General features: G+C 44.5%; 1 protein-coding gene across 1 annotated transcript; it reads left to right on the top strand.

The window, feature by feature from the left end:
- Window positions 1-246: 246 nt before the first annotated feature.
- Window positions 247-13,361, top strand: ACTR6 (actin related protein 6). The gene is made up of 11 exons (XM_078858817.1): window positions 247-403; window positions 1,545-1,662; window positions 2,579-2,647; window positions 2,768-2,891; window positions 3,520-3,655; window positions 4,440-4,496; window positions 4,679-4,777; window positions 4,876-4,954; window positions 5,171-5,342; window positions 10,795-10,933; window positions 11,806-13,361. The coding sequence occupies exons 1-11, from the start codon at window positions 336-338 to the stop codon at window positions 11,936-11,938; spliced, it is 1,194 nt and encodes a 397-aa protein (XP_078714943.1). The 5' UTR covers window positions 247-335; the 3' UTR covers window positions 11,939-13,361.
- Window positions 13,362-14,776: the final 1,415 nt, after the last annotated feature.

Below are 14,776 nucleotides of genomic sequence, written 5' to 3' on the forward strand. Positions count from 1 at the left end.
GTCTGAGCCAATCGGCGCGCTCGCCAATGTTAAGCAACGGGGGGCGTCTGAGCCAATCAGCGCGCTCGCCAATGTTAAGCAACGGGCGGCGTCTGAGCCAATCGGCGCGCTCGTCAATGTTAAGCAACGGGGGGCGTCTGAGCCAATCGGCGCGCTCGCCAATGTTAGCAACGGGAGGCGTCTGAGCTAATCAGCGCGCTCGCCAATGTTAAGCAACGGGAGGCGTCTGAGCCAATCGGAGTCGTGGACGCGGCTTGTCCGCCGATGGTGGAGGAGTAACTTGGAGCTTCGCTCTCAGCAAGACGGCGAAGCGAAGGAGGCGTGAACTGCTCGCCATGGTCGTGCTTGTGCTGGACAACGGCGCCTACACGGCCAAGATCGGATACGCGGGGGACTCGGTCAGGTGAGCGGCTGCGTTCTTCCACGACTCCACCCCCCCCCCCCACGACTTCCCACTCCACCGCTCTTGCCTAGCGGGGCGGCCGCGAGCCTAGAGGAGGCCGCAGGCTGGGTCCGCGTTCTGGCTCGGGGTGAGGTGGTGGTGGTGGACGGCTGACCACGGTGTTTCGGGTCTTTGGTTGAAGTTGTTAAAAGTTGTCGGGTTTTTAAACCTCAAGTGTGCGTGGCCAGCAGATGGCAGTACAGCAAATAGCTTCTGTTATTCGCGAAGTGAGAGATGCAATATTTGGAATTTAATTTAGAGAGACACAGATTCGATAACACTCGTGTCTATTGACACTCGTCTTAAAATGAAAGTAAATAGGCCTGGGTAGCACACGTCATGAAGAGAATGGTTAATGCAGCGATGGACGAGACTGGTGGCAGCCTCGCAGCTAAAGGAGGGAAACGCGTCAAATCCTGCCTCATGCCGTTCTGGCAGCTGCCTGATGATGCTGATTGTAACTACCATTGAAGCGTCGTACCCAACTTAATGTTGCGAGATTACTGCACACGGGTGCGTGCAGTTATTTATGCATTGGTACGTTTGTTCAACACGTGACAACTTTATTAGTCGGCTTTGTCGGGTGGAGGAGGGTTCACGACGCGCATTTTATTTACGCGAAGCTGACCCAAAAACATCGATTATTAATCAAACCACCCACATAGATGGAGCATTGAGATGAGCTGGTGTAGAGGAATGCAATTGGAACGTGAGGGATGGCGCCGGTAGGTCTTCATCCAGCAGTAGATAGACATTGGCTGAAAGTGAAGTTGTATGCTGAACATTTTTTGCACCATATGTAGCCTAACTTGCTAATCGGAGGTGCGTTAAAAGTTCGAGGAAATGCCATTGGAGATGTTTTGTGCAAGCGGTTGCACAGTCGTGACACACAGATGGTCTGTTGGGTAAGAGCAGCATGACCAAAACTCACTCTGTAGTGGATTTACATAAACTCAATCTCTTCTCCTGTGTAGTTCTACATTGTTGCGTACACCGTGCATATTGTAGTAGCTGTCGGTTGTCAGCTTTTGCGAAGGGGATCGAATGTATATTTTTGTGATTTGTTTTTAACAAACTTTCCCCCCCACTGTTTCCTTAACAGCATTATACCGAACTGTCAGTTCCGCTCGAAGACGGCTCGACTGAAGACGTTCACGGCTAGCCAGCTCGATGAGATTAAAGATCCATCGGGGCTCTACTTCATTTTACCTTTTCAGAAGGTAACTGTGCAAAGTGGACACCTGCTTCGCATGCAGCTTTTTATACATATGTAATAAGCGACTTCTGCGACAACACATCGTGTAGAGGGTACTTCTTTTATTTCTCACACTGGGCACAACACAGGCTAAACTTATTCTTAATAATAATAGGGGTTTTTCCACTTTTTTCTGGCAACAAGACTGAAATCGTTTTACAAGGATTCATGTCTGCATTAACCACGATACTTGAAGTCAAAATGCAAACAAAAAACACACTATGATAATATATGCATTGTCCTTGAAACTGATTGGTCCACACCAAGGGACGACTTTCTTTTTTCGATGGTTATCCAAAAGCTGCTGCTGTAAAGATTAGAAAAAAACACATCACCATCATTGTTTGCCATATTACAGAAACATATATAAATGAGGATAAGTTTCAAGCACTGGCCTTTCTGTTTTGAAGAAAGGCCATTGCTGTTGTTATGAAGGGCCATTTACCAAAACGTAATTTCTATATTTGGCAATTAAAAAGAGGTTTAATGCCGCCTGAATGTGAACGGTCCGCTACCCATTTCAAGTGGGTATCTTAACAACCTCGCACAGACTAGAGTGGTGATCACATTGTTTGGCATCCAGTGGTTCTTGGAGCCTGGGCTGATGTCCTCATTCACCTGGAAGACGGTCTTGTTGCATCGGGGGACAGTAAGAGATGTTGACGGCTTGGGGGGGAAGCCTTCATCCATCAGCAGTAGATAGATCATGGTCAATGATGTTTAAGGTACTATTAATGATGAATGTGTTTACATATTTTTTTATAGAGGTGTTTGTTGTGCACAACTGCAAATTTATTGACTTCAAATTTTTACAAATTGCACTACATTGTGTTACAGTTCCTTGACAGGTGCTTGCTGTTCCGTATTTTTTTCTTGTGTAGGGGTATTTGGTCAACTGGGATGTACAGAGGCAAGTCTGGGACCATTTATTTGGAAAGGAAATGTACAAGGTAAAGTATGGTTTAATAATATTTCGCTGTCTTTGTGTGCACAGTCAAAACACTTGCCATTTGTATTTGCTCCATACAGTTTCCCTGATTGCAACGTGTGCCTGGTGTTTTGATGGACAGGTGGACTTCCCTGAAACAGACATCATCATGACCGAGCCCTATTTCAACTTCCACTCCATTCAGGAGTCCATGAATGAGATCCTCTTTGAAGAATATCAGTTCCGCTCCATACTGCGCACGAACGGTACACCATGCTGCTGCCACCCTAGCTGGAACAGTAGATCATATTGTCATCTGGTTGTAATGAATAAGCGCTGAATTTGCCATTACATCCAACTGACATCCATACAATGCCTAGCCCAACTTTATAAGACAGTGGTTGACCACTGTTGACAATAAAAGGGATTGCAATGCGATAGAAGGTCGCTAGGAATTTCATGGCAGATTAGGGTAAACAACTTGGAGGTTCACCGCTGTTTTTTCATGGATGTTTTGATCGGTGCTGGTCGTTGAAGGGTTCGGAGCCCACAACCATTTCAGATATCACCACTGATTTTAGTTGTAGCCAGCGATCAAACTCTAGTTGCTCAGTTCACAGGGCAGTGCGCTATTACATCACTGCTCCACTTCAGACCCTGCTACAGGCAGACCTGGAGTTAATTATAATTACAAAAGTTGTGTTCATTGTCATTGCATTTACAATTATAATTTAAGTTGACCCTAGGTCTTCTGGCTATCTGAACTTTAGACTTTCCACCAGGGCTGCCATGGAGAAAAGTGCCCACTAACCCTTGACCATTTTTAATGCCCCATTGCTCGCAATGCCATAACATGGATCGTCCGGTCCATTCTTTTCTCTGTGTCATTTGTAGCGGCGACCCTGAGCGCCTACAGCTACCAGCAGCAGAAACCCTCGGAGCTGTGCTGCCTGATCATCGAGTCGGGCTTCTCCTTCACACACATTGTCCCCTTCTACAGGGGCAAGAAGATCAAGGAAGGAATCCGCAGGTAGCCTCACCACGTGCAGATACAACAACAACAGAGGCTTAAAAGGGCGCCATTGATGTAACGCAAGGGGTGATCGCAAAGAGTGGCCTGATAAGAGGAAGCGACGGCGGACTGCTAGGACTGTAGTAACACATCATCAATTGAAATCTGTTCTTGAACCCACAATACACACCTCCTGATTAGCATGTTCGGCTATGGTACGAAATAAGTTGAATATACGTACATACGAGAAGGGATCATATGTTGCACTTCTAATGTCGCTGTCAATGACTGACGAAAGCGTGTGTTGTCAGACTTCTTTAATATGTACTTGGTTACTTTGTCCATGCAATCTCACTTGCTGTTATAATTTTGAAATTGGTTAATTAGTTGACTTAACCCCCTTGCAACTTTTTGAGGTGCCACAATTCACCATGATGTGAAGAAAAAAAAGAATAGATTTCTCGCATCGTGACCCCGAATCATTGAATCGCGAGGGTTCAAATCGATAGTTACTAATGATTGTGCCTCCTGTCATGCCATGGATTTATTGATCACCCCCTTGTAGTTTTCTCCTTGAATTTTCTATCGTGCATTTAGTTATTTGAATTTAACCTCAGGGTTGCATTGTTAAATTGTGAGTTGCAGTTCCTGCGAAAGATATCCATACAGACTGAACGTAATACAAATTTTCTCCGGTTTGAACTTTGCGAACACCAAATAGTGTTTTTAAAAATACATCCCTAATGAAAATAAAACCAAGTTGTTACCCATTTCATTAAACACATTTGCCTCTTTTTTCTAGGATCAATGTTGGGGGCAAGCTGCTGACAAACCATTTAAAAGAGATCATATCATACAGGTGAGCATTATCCAAGACCACACGCCTCGCCAACAACATAATTTGACTCAATTCAAGTCCAGTTTATTAAACCAACTGAAGAGATGAGGATAAAAACCTAAAATAATAATAATTGACATTTATAAGGTAAACGTGTAGCCTGAAACTACTGACACTGGCGGCACTGACACTACTTTGTGCAGGCAGCTGCATGTGATGGACGAGACCTACGTCATCAACCAGGTGAAGGAGGACGTCTGTTACGTGTCGCAGCAGTTCTACAAGGACATGGCCATAGCGCAGTGAGTGGATTGAAATCGCTGCAGCACATGCCAAGCGTCTGTGTTTCTACGTTGCTCTCACTGTGTCCGATGTGTGTCGTTCTCTGAAACCCGGATAGATTGAAAGGTGAGGATAACACCATCCTCAGAGATTACGTACTGCCCGACTTCAGCAGCATCAGAAAGGGCTACTGTAAGGTAAGGCACCTGATGAATCCCCGAGCGGCGATTCCATTCATTTTCATGATTCCGTGAAACGTCGCAATTTTTGAGTTCGCAGTTGGTCAAATATCCCCTAGGAAGGCACAAATCGATCTGTAAATTGACAAAAGGGGCTGTACGCGTTTGCAAGCTTTAGGCACGGTGACACTCGAGCCACTTGGTGATGCAGTTGTGTGTGTTTCCACTGGCCAGCCACCCTCGGACGCGGCGCAAAGTGGGAAGTACACGGGCGGGGAGCAGATCCTGCGCCTGACCAACGAGCGCTTCGCCGTCCCCGAGATCCTCTTCCACCCGTCCGACATCGGCGTACAGGAGATGGGCATCCCCGAGGCGGTGACGCACGCCGTGCAGAGCCTGCCCCAAGGTGAGGGAGTCAGCCACGTTAGGCGTGCGTCGATTAATGGATTCCATCGATTTTTTTTTTTCATTTGTTAAGCTCTCAATGCGCGCGTCCAATTCGGACATGGGCAGGCGGCAGCGGAGGAGAAATACTTCTTCTGACAGAAAGCCCTGATCGCTAGAATGGAGTGCATGGTAAGCGGTGTAGAGAGATGAGAATTAGGGTAGAGTCCTCGGGGGATCTTGAAGATCGGTTAGTGCGATATTATAATCGATCTGGGATCGCACTGGGAGACAGTGGAGGGATTGGAGTGTCCGGGTGATGTGGTCTTGTTCACAAGTGCGGGTGGGCAGTCTGGTGGTGGCATTTCTTATCAGGATCATATGGAGATTTTTAGAGATTTGGGGATGCTGTGTAGAGGAGTGTCGCAATGGTTGAGTTGGGATGTGCTGAAAGCACGGATGAGGGTGTAAGACATGTAGTGCAGATGGGCATGAAGGCCTCCAAAGTTTTTTTCTGGGAGAAGAGCCATTGTTCTGGATTAAATAAGAATCTGAATGAATGGCACTTGCATACCGTCTGTAATTAAGTTTTATCATTAACAGTAAATAAAGTATTAATTCTAGATTTGAAGCTTTCGTGACTGCAAGGAATCATCTTCTTAGGTTTTTTCGGTAAAGTCACGTAGAAAGTAAAATAAAATAAAAACAAAAATCACGACGTTTCGGAGGCAACACAAGTCTCCGTCATCAGGTGGGACCGTCACAGCCAGATTAGCTGTATCAAGTGAGGCAATGATTCAAGATGTAATCCCTTAAAAGCGAGTTGAGGGGGGAGGGAGAGGGAGGGGGGAGCTCATCAGACTATGGTAGCCAATGAAAGGAACGTATCGGGAGGGAGGGAGGGGGGGCGAGGCCAAAAGGGTGGGCGATGGACGTGGAAGCGCTTGTGCCCAGGCGGCCAATTACTGCACACGCCAACACAATGGAGCGATTGTGCGCAAGCGGCCAGCCACTGCACCCGCCAACACAATGGGCAGAGAGGAGGAGGGGGAGGTCTAATACACATGATAGACAAAAGAACGAAAATGATGATGGGTACAAACTTAGGGGGAGCTCATCAGACTATGGTAGCCAATGAATGGAACGTATCGGGAGGGAGGGGGGGGGCGGGGGGGGGGGCGAGGCCAAAAGGGTGGGCGACGGACGTGGAAGCGCTTGTGCGCAAGCGGCCAATTACTGCACACGCCAACACAATGGAGAGAGAGGGGGAGTGGGGGGTCTGATACACATGATAGACAAAAGAACGAAAATGCCCATGTTTATACCAATGCTGGCTGAACAATGAAGAGAGTACTGTTAAAATAACTGGGGATGTTAACACTCGGTAAAGTACAGTAAAATAGTGCCTGTCAGATAAGATGGTCCAAAAAATTTGTGATTAAGTCTTTTTTGCGTGGTTGATAACATCTTTCCAATGATTACTAAGTTTGTACCCATCATCACGGTTGAAATTATGTCTGTGTTTGTATATTTGTATGGCTTCGTGTACAAACCTTTGATGGTAGCCGGGAGGTTTGCAGAGAACCTTGGTCTCGGAAAAGACAATTTCATGAGAGCCCACCGAGTTGTAGCAATGATCGGCCACGGCAGAAGAATCAGTTCTGCCGTGTTTCAGATCTGACTTGTGCTCGCGGACACGATCAGAAACATGACGTTTCGTTTCTCCAATGTAGCAATCACCACAAATGCAACTCAATTTGTAGACTCCAGGATACTGTAAGTCAGGAACGACATCCTTCACAGATGGAATCAGATCACGGATTTTATGCACTGTACTGAATCGGATTTGGATCTTATGTTTGTTTAGAATTTTGGAGATCTTTTTGGTCACGCCAGCTATGTATGGTAACGTGATGGTTTTGGTCGGAGTTTCATGTGGCTGTTTCTGTGTGGTGGGAGAGACAGCTTGGCGGATAGTACGGTCAGAGTATCCGTTCATCCTGAGGGCCCGATGTACATGTCTTAATTCACCGGTCAGGTGGTGTTTGTCAGAAATGCCATGTGCTCTGTGGTATAGCGTTTTGATGAGAGAGTTCTTTTGAGATGGGTGGTGGTGGGAATCCGGTTTCAAGTAGGAGTCTGTGTGGGTGGCTTTTCTGTAGACAGAATGTCCCAAGGAACCGTCAGGACTCCTCTCAAACAGAATATCCAAGAATGGTAGTTTACCGTCTTTCTCCACTTCCATGGTGAATCTGATGGATGGGTGTCTAGAATTGATGTGGTCAAAGAAGTGGTTCAATGCTGGGAGGCCATGTGGCCAGATGACGAAAGTGTCATCCACATATCTCTTCCACAGGGAAGGACGCAGGGTGGATGCAATGCCTAACCAGCGCAGGTGCATCAGAATTCAATCCATGTTGGACTAAGTCCTCAATTATTGTTAGGGTGTCCGGTACTGGGACTTTGGTAAACAAAGATACTACATCAAAGCTGACGAGGATGTCATCAGGAGATAGTACCATGTCCTTAACCATAGAGACTAATTGGGTTGAGTTGAGTACTGCTGAAGAGGTCTTGCCTGTGAAAGGGAGCAGAGTATCTGATAGAAAACGGGCTAGTTTGTACGTAGGAGAGTTTATCGTCGACACAATGGGTCGTAGCGGGGTGCCTTCCTTATGGATTTTGGGAAGACCATAGAGTCTGGGAGGTCTTGCCGCCGATGGTTTTAGAGAGGGACGTTTGCTTGGTTCGATTAGGGAGGTCGAACTCGTGATGATACTGTTGGTTTTCGTCGTTAGCCTTTTAGTGGGATCGTTTTTAATTTTGGAGTAACTCCCATCATTAAGAAGGTCCAGGATTTTGTTGTTGTATGAATCTTTATCCATGATGACCGTGGCATTGCCCTTGTCTGCCGAGAGGATGACTATATCATCTCTCTTTTTTAGGTCCGCGAGTTCAGAGCGTTCGTTTTTGCTGATGTTACTAGTGGGTTTCTTAGCATTCTTAAGAATAGTAGCTATTTCAGCTCTTGCTACATCCGCATGGATGTGTCCTATGCCTCTGAGGGCTACATCAATCTGGGAAATCATATCCTCTACTGGTATATATTTAGGGGTGACAGCGAAATTTAGTCCTTTGGCCAGTACCGTTTTTAGAGTGTCAGCCAACATATTCATGGAAAAGTTTGAATCAGACGCGATCCAGACATCCACCCTGCGTCCTTCCCTGTGGAAGAGATATGTGGATGACACTTTCGTCATCTGGCCACATGGCCTCCCAGCATTGAACCACTTCTTTGACCACATCAATTCTAGACACCCATCCATCAGATTCACCATGGAAGTGGAGAAAGACGGTAAACTACCATTCTTGGATATTCTGTTTGAGAGGAGTCCTGACGGTTCCTTGGGACATTCTGTCTACAGAAAAGCCACCCACACAGACTCCTACTTGAAACCGGATTCCCACCACCACCCATCTCAAAAGAACTCTCTCATCAAAACGCTATACCACAGAGCACATGGCATTTCTGACAAACACCACCTGACCGGTGAATTAAGACATGTACATCGGGCCCTCAGGATGAACGGATACTCTGACCGTACTATCCGCCAAGCTGTCTCTCCCACCACACAGAAACAGCCACATGAAACTCCGACCAAAACCATCACGTTACCATACATAGCTGGCGTGACCAAAAAGATCTCCAAAATTCTAAACAAACATAAGATCCAAGTCCGATTCAGTACAGTGCATAAAATCCGTGATCTGATTCCATCTGTGAAGGATGTCGTTCCTGACTTACAGTATCCTGGAGTCTACAAATTGAGTTGCATTTGTGGTGATTGCTACATTGGAGAAACGAAACGTCATGTTTCTGATCGTGTCCGCGAGCACAAGTCAGATCTGAAACACGGCAGAACTGATTCTTCTGCCGTGGCCGATCATTGCTACAACTCGGTGGGCTCTCATGAAATTGTCTTTTCCGAGACCAAGGTTCTCTGCAAACCTCCCGGCTACCATCAAAGGTTTGTACACGAAGCCATACAAATATACAAACACAGACATAATTTCAACCGTGATGATGGGTACAAACTTAGTAATCATTGGAAAGATGTTATCAACCACGCAAAAAAGACTTAATCACAAATTTTTTGGACCATCTTATCTGACAGGCACTATTTTACTGTACTTTACCGAGTGTTAACATCCCCAGTTATTTTAACAGTACTCTCTTCATTGTTCAGCCAGCATTGGTATAAACATGGGCATTTTCGTTCTTTTGTCTATCATGTGTATCAGACCCCCCACTCCCCCTCTCTCTCCATTGTGTTGGCGTGTGCAGTAATTGGCCGCTTGCGCACAAGCGCTTCCACGTCCGTCGCCCACCCTTTTGGCCTCGCCCCCCCCCCCGCCCCCCCCCTCCCTCCCGATACTTTCCATTCATTGGCTACCATAGTCTGATGAGCTCCCCCTAAGTTTGTACCCATCATCATTTTCGTTCTTTTGTCTATCATGTGTATTAGACCTCCCCCTCCTCCTCTCTGCCCATTGTGTTGGCGGGTGCAGTGGCTGGCCGCTTGCGCACAATCGCTCCATTGTGTTGGCGTGTGCAGTAATTGGCCGCTTGGGCACAAGCGCTTCCACGTCCATCGCCCACCCTTTTGGCCTTGCCCCCCCTCCCTCCCGATACGTTCCTTTCATTGGCTACCATAGTCTGATGAGCTCCCCCCTCCCTCTCCCTCCCCCCTCAACTCGCTTTTAAGGGATTACATCTTGAATCATTGCCTCACTTGATACAGCTAATCTGGCTGTGACGGTCCCACCTGATGACGGAGACTTGTGTTGCCTCCGAAACGTCGTGATTTTTGTTTTTATTTTATTTTACTTTCTACGTGACTTTACCGAAAAAACCTAAGAAGAAAATAAAGTTCATTTTTTAAGCATATGTGAATTCAATTATACACACATTACTACATCAGCAAGCATGCCAAGTTACAACTTTTTTCTTAGGTACAAGTTCAAAAGATAGCCTGGCCCTATGTGTAGTCCAGTCAAATCCTGAAACAAAGATTAAAATTAAACCAGACAACTATCAAGCTTCTATGCTATAACCGCAATGTGGCGTTGAGAGGACAGGCCGAGGGAATTAACAACTCCTAATTATATTCTTGGTTCTTTCGGTAAAGTCACGTAGAAGGGAAATAATAAAATAATATTAATATAAAACAGTCGACGTTTCGACTGGATTGGATTTCACACCTGATGATGATTGCTTGTGTTGCAGTGTTGCTTGTGTTGCAGTCAAAACGTCTTGAGAATTTTTATTGTTTTATATTAATATTATTGTATTATTTCCCTTCTACGTGACTTTACCGAAAGAACCAAGAATATGAATCCCTGCCGTCACGAAAGCTTTAAATCAAGATTTAACTCCTTATTGTTCTGTATACATTCGTGATGGTCGCCAACAGAGATGCACCCGCACATGTACAACAACATCCTGCTGACGGGAGGCGGCTCCCTGCTTCCTGGATACCGGGACCGGGTCCTCGCGGATGTGCGCAGCCTTACCCCGGACGAGTACGAGGTGGCCGTCGTACAACCCGATAAGTACGCAACATGTTTTTCTTTGTTTTATTACATTTCAATTGGTTTAATAGCGAGAGAGTTCAAGAGAGTGATCCTTAGTTCCCCATGGAAAAGGCACTTGTGTCTTAAGTGGGGTCTTACCTGGCCATAAAGGTGATGCAGTTATGTAGTCAATCCCGGTGGGGGGGGAGGGTCCTTGGAAGATGATGAGCAACCCCCCCCTCATCTTCTACATGTATCCATGTTGCAGGGTGCAGAGCAACAGTTACAAAGTTCATATTCTTGGTTCTTTCGGTAAAGTCACGTAGAAGGGAAATAATAAAAATAAAACATAAAATTCTCACGACGTTTCGGCCACAACGCAAGACAGCGTCTTTCCGACAGCTTTGTTCTTCACCTGAGGACGGCTGCTTGCGTTGTGGCCGAAACGTCGTGAGAATTTTATTGTTTTATTTTTATTATTTCATTTTTTCCCTTCTACGTGACTTTACCGAAAGAACCAAGAATATGAATCCCTGCAGTCCCGAAAGCTTTAAATCGAAAGTTACAAAGTTGCAGTTGATATGGTTACTCTTTTGATTTCATTGCTGACCATTTGCAGATTTAACGTTGGCCAAAGTCAGCTCAACACTGACGATTTCGGTTGTCGCCAACCGTAAAAAAAAATTCCCATTAATAATAGTTCAATGGTCATGTGAGGAGGGGCATTACTCTCACATCCAGGGTGGGTGGAAACGTGCTCAGAGGGATCTCTGTGAAGGGCTGTGCTGCACTAGGAGATCCGAATGGATACTCAGTCTCGTGCCGTGAGACGCTATCAGCACAATTGGGGGATACAATTTAAGGAGAATAAAAATTGCCGTCCTTGTTGTGATGTGCGCATCTCCCCGTAGCCCGATAACGCACGCGTGGGAAGGAGGCGTGACGCTGTCCGGCACCGCCGATTTCTCCAACTCGCTCGTGGTGACACGGCAGGAGTACGAGGAGCGGGGCCACGAGGCGTGCGACGAGAAGTTCGACGTTTGATGGCGTGACGGTCACGTGCGACTCTTGGGGATGGCGGGGAGGGGGGGGGGTCCTGAGCAGTCGCCATCACAAGAGGCTGTGATGTTCGCCGGCTCACAGGAAACCCAAGCGTTTTTTTTTATGTCGAGCATTTGAGCTGTTGTGCCGGCAAGCGAACATTTCCTCCACTGGAAACAAATGAGTACCCCAGCCCGTTTCACTCAAAGAGAAAATAGCGTGGCGAGATACTGTGAACTGGGACACGTGGTTTAAATGGACCCTGAAGCTTGTGCGTCACGTGGCGTTGAAGAGTGTCGTTTGGTTGAGCGGCTTTCTGCACAAAAACGTTTGTTATCGAATTTAGTTTTGTACACATCGTGGGCGGTACAGCCAAGTCCTTTGTTTTACTGTATTCCTATGTGCCCAAGTCCATGCTCCTCCAATGCCCTGACTAGCATGAAGTATTTCCTGCTCGTCCTCGATTTCAGATGTTCTCGCATTCCATATTTCGTCTTCCAGTCATTACTTGAATGCAACATATCCCATCACACATTTACAGTGCGTATTAAATATTAACAATGCCTATCCTTCCTCTGGGCAAAGGTATCAGCCAATGTTTTCCACTCTTTTGCCAATTCCATCCAATGCACTCCTCCAAATCCCTTAATCTCATCCTTTCATCTAATTTTCAGGCTATACCCCCTCTGTTTCCTTCCATCAATCGGCTTCCAATTTGTAAATGTTTCCCATTTGTCATCAGCTGGTCATGATCATCTCGCTAGATGTGTTCATGTCAATACAAAACTGGAAGTTTCTTCACGGTCTTTGTTATTAAAAAAAAATAACATTCACAACTTAAAACATAATATTTCTCATATTCCTTTAGCAATGCAAGGTTAATGATGAATGTGGCGGTGTGTGCCAAAAATACCACTCCCAATGCCATTCATTATCAAAATTGTCCAATATATTGGTGAAAGAAAAGCACTAGCCTGTGGAGGTGCAAGCAACTGGACAGGTGAACAGCTCTTCCGATGCATCTGTGGCTTGGAGGCTTGTTGATGCTTACGGTGGCCAAAGATTTTGCATCTCCTGTGTTGTTTCTGGCGGTGGTGGTCGGTACACCAAGCAGTCTATTTTGGTGAATGTCAAATGGCTCTGCGATGCGCCTAAGAGCTGTGACCAACAATTGCCCACATTTAACTCTGTAATGCCCAAGCATTTTTTTAGTGAGGAATGCTACTTTATGCAAGTAGATTTCGTTTCTTGTACAAAATACTTTTTCTCCTGCCCTGCCACAATGTACTGCATAGGTAATGAATGTGCAATTAAAGCATTTGAATTGAAATAAAAACTTGCCATCGTTTTTGACGAGTTGTACATTTTACCAAGTTGTTTAAACTCCTTAATCTTTAGAAATAAACTCGTTCAAGTAAACAAGTGTTTTTCCTGCACTCATTGAAGATCGATTTTTATCATGGCAATGGATGTATTCACTTTTTATTGAAAAATAAAGCTATGAAAATGTGGCAATTTTTGTGCGAAAGATGACAGGTTAGTATGTCGATTTTTCCATGTGAAAAAAATCGTGAAAATTTGCCCTTTTTACATCATGTACAGCATAATAAGCTTCAAGCCAATCCAGGAATTCACTTTTCATTGACAAATGTAGCTATAAAATATTGGCCATTGCAAAAAAATAGAGATGTCGATTTTTTTACGTGAAAAAAGTGAAAGTGCCCACCGTTTATGGCACAGAGCATAATACGCCCAAGGGCAATGCAGGAAATCACTTTTCATAAAAAAATAAAGCTATGAAAAATTGGCCATTTTTGGCAAAAAATGACATAGGTTAGTATGTCGATTTTTCCATTTGAAAAAAAGTTAAAATTTGCACTTTTTCCATTATGTACAGTATAATAAGCCTAAAGTCAATCCAGGAATTTACTTTTCCTTAGAAAATAAAGCTATGAAAATTTGGCCATTTTTTTATAACATAGGTTAGTTCATCGATTTTTCCATGAGAAAGACAATAGAAAAAAATTCACACATTCATGTTATATGGAACATAAGCCTAAAGGCAATGCAGGAATTCACTTTTCATTGACAAATGTAGCTATAAAATATTGGCCATTGCAAAAAAATAGAGATGTCGATTTTTTTACGTGAAAAAAGTGAAAGTGCCCACCGTTTATGGCACAGAGCATAATACGCCCAAGGGCAATGCAGGACATCACTTTTCATAAAAAAATAAAGCTATGAAAAATTGGCCATTTTTGGCAAAAAATGACATAGGTTAGTATGTCGATTTTTCCATTTGAAAAAAAGTTAAAATATGCACTTTTTCCATTATGTACAGTATAATAAGCCTAAAGTCAATCCAGGAATTTACTTTTCCTTAGAAAATAAAGCTATGAAAATTTGGCCATTTTTTTATAACATAGGTTAGTTCATCGATTTTTCCATGAGAAAGACAATAGAAAAAAATTCACACATTCATGCTATATGGAACATAAGCCTAAAGGCAATGCAGGAATTCACTTTTCATTGACAAATGTAGCTATAAAATATTGGCCATTGCAAAAAAATAGAGATGTCGATTTTTTTACGTGAAAAAAGTGAAAGTGCCCACCGTTTATGGCACAGAGCATAATACGCCCAAGGGCAATGCAGGAAATCACTTTTCATAAAAAAATAAAGCTATGAAAAATTGGCCATTTTTGGCAAAAAATGACATAGGTTAGTATGTCGATTTTTTCATTTGAAAAAAAGTCAAAATTTGCACTTTTTCTATTATGTACAGTATAATAAGCCTAAAGTCAATCCAGGAATTTACTTTTCCTTAGAAAATAAAGCTAT

The sequence above is a fragment of the Lampetra fluviatilis genome, chromosome 8 (genome assembly GCF_964198595.1).
Source record: "Lampetra fluviatilis chromosome 8, kcLamFluv1.1, whole genome shotgun sequence".
Taxonomy (NCBI): domain Eukaryota; kingdom Metazoa; phylum Chordata; class Hyperoartia; order Petromyzontiformes; family Petromyzontidae; genus Lampetra; species Lampetra fluviatilis.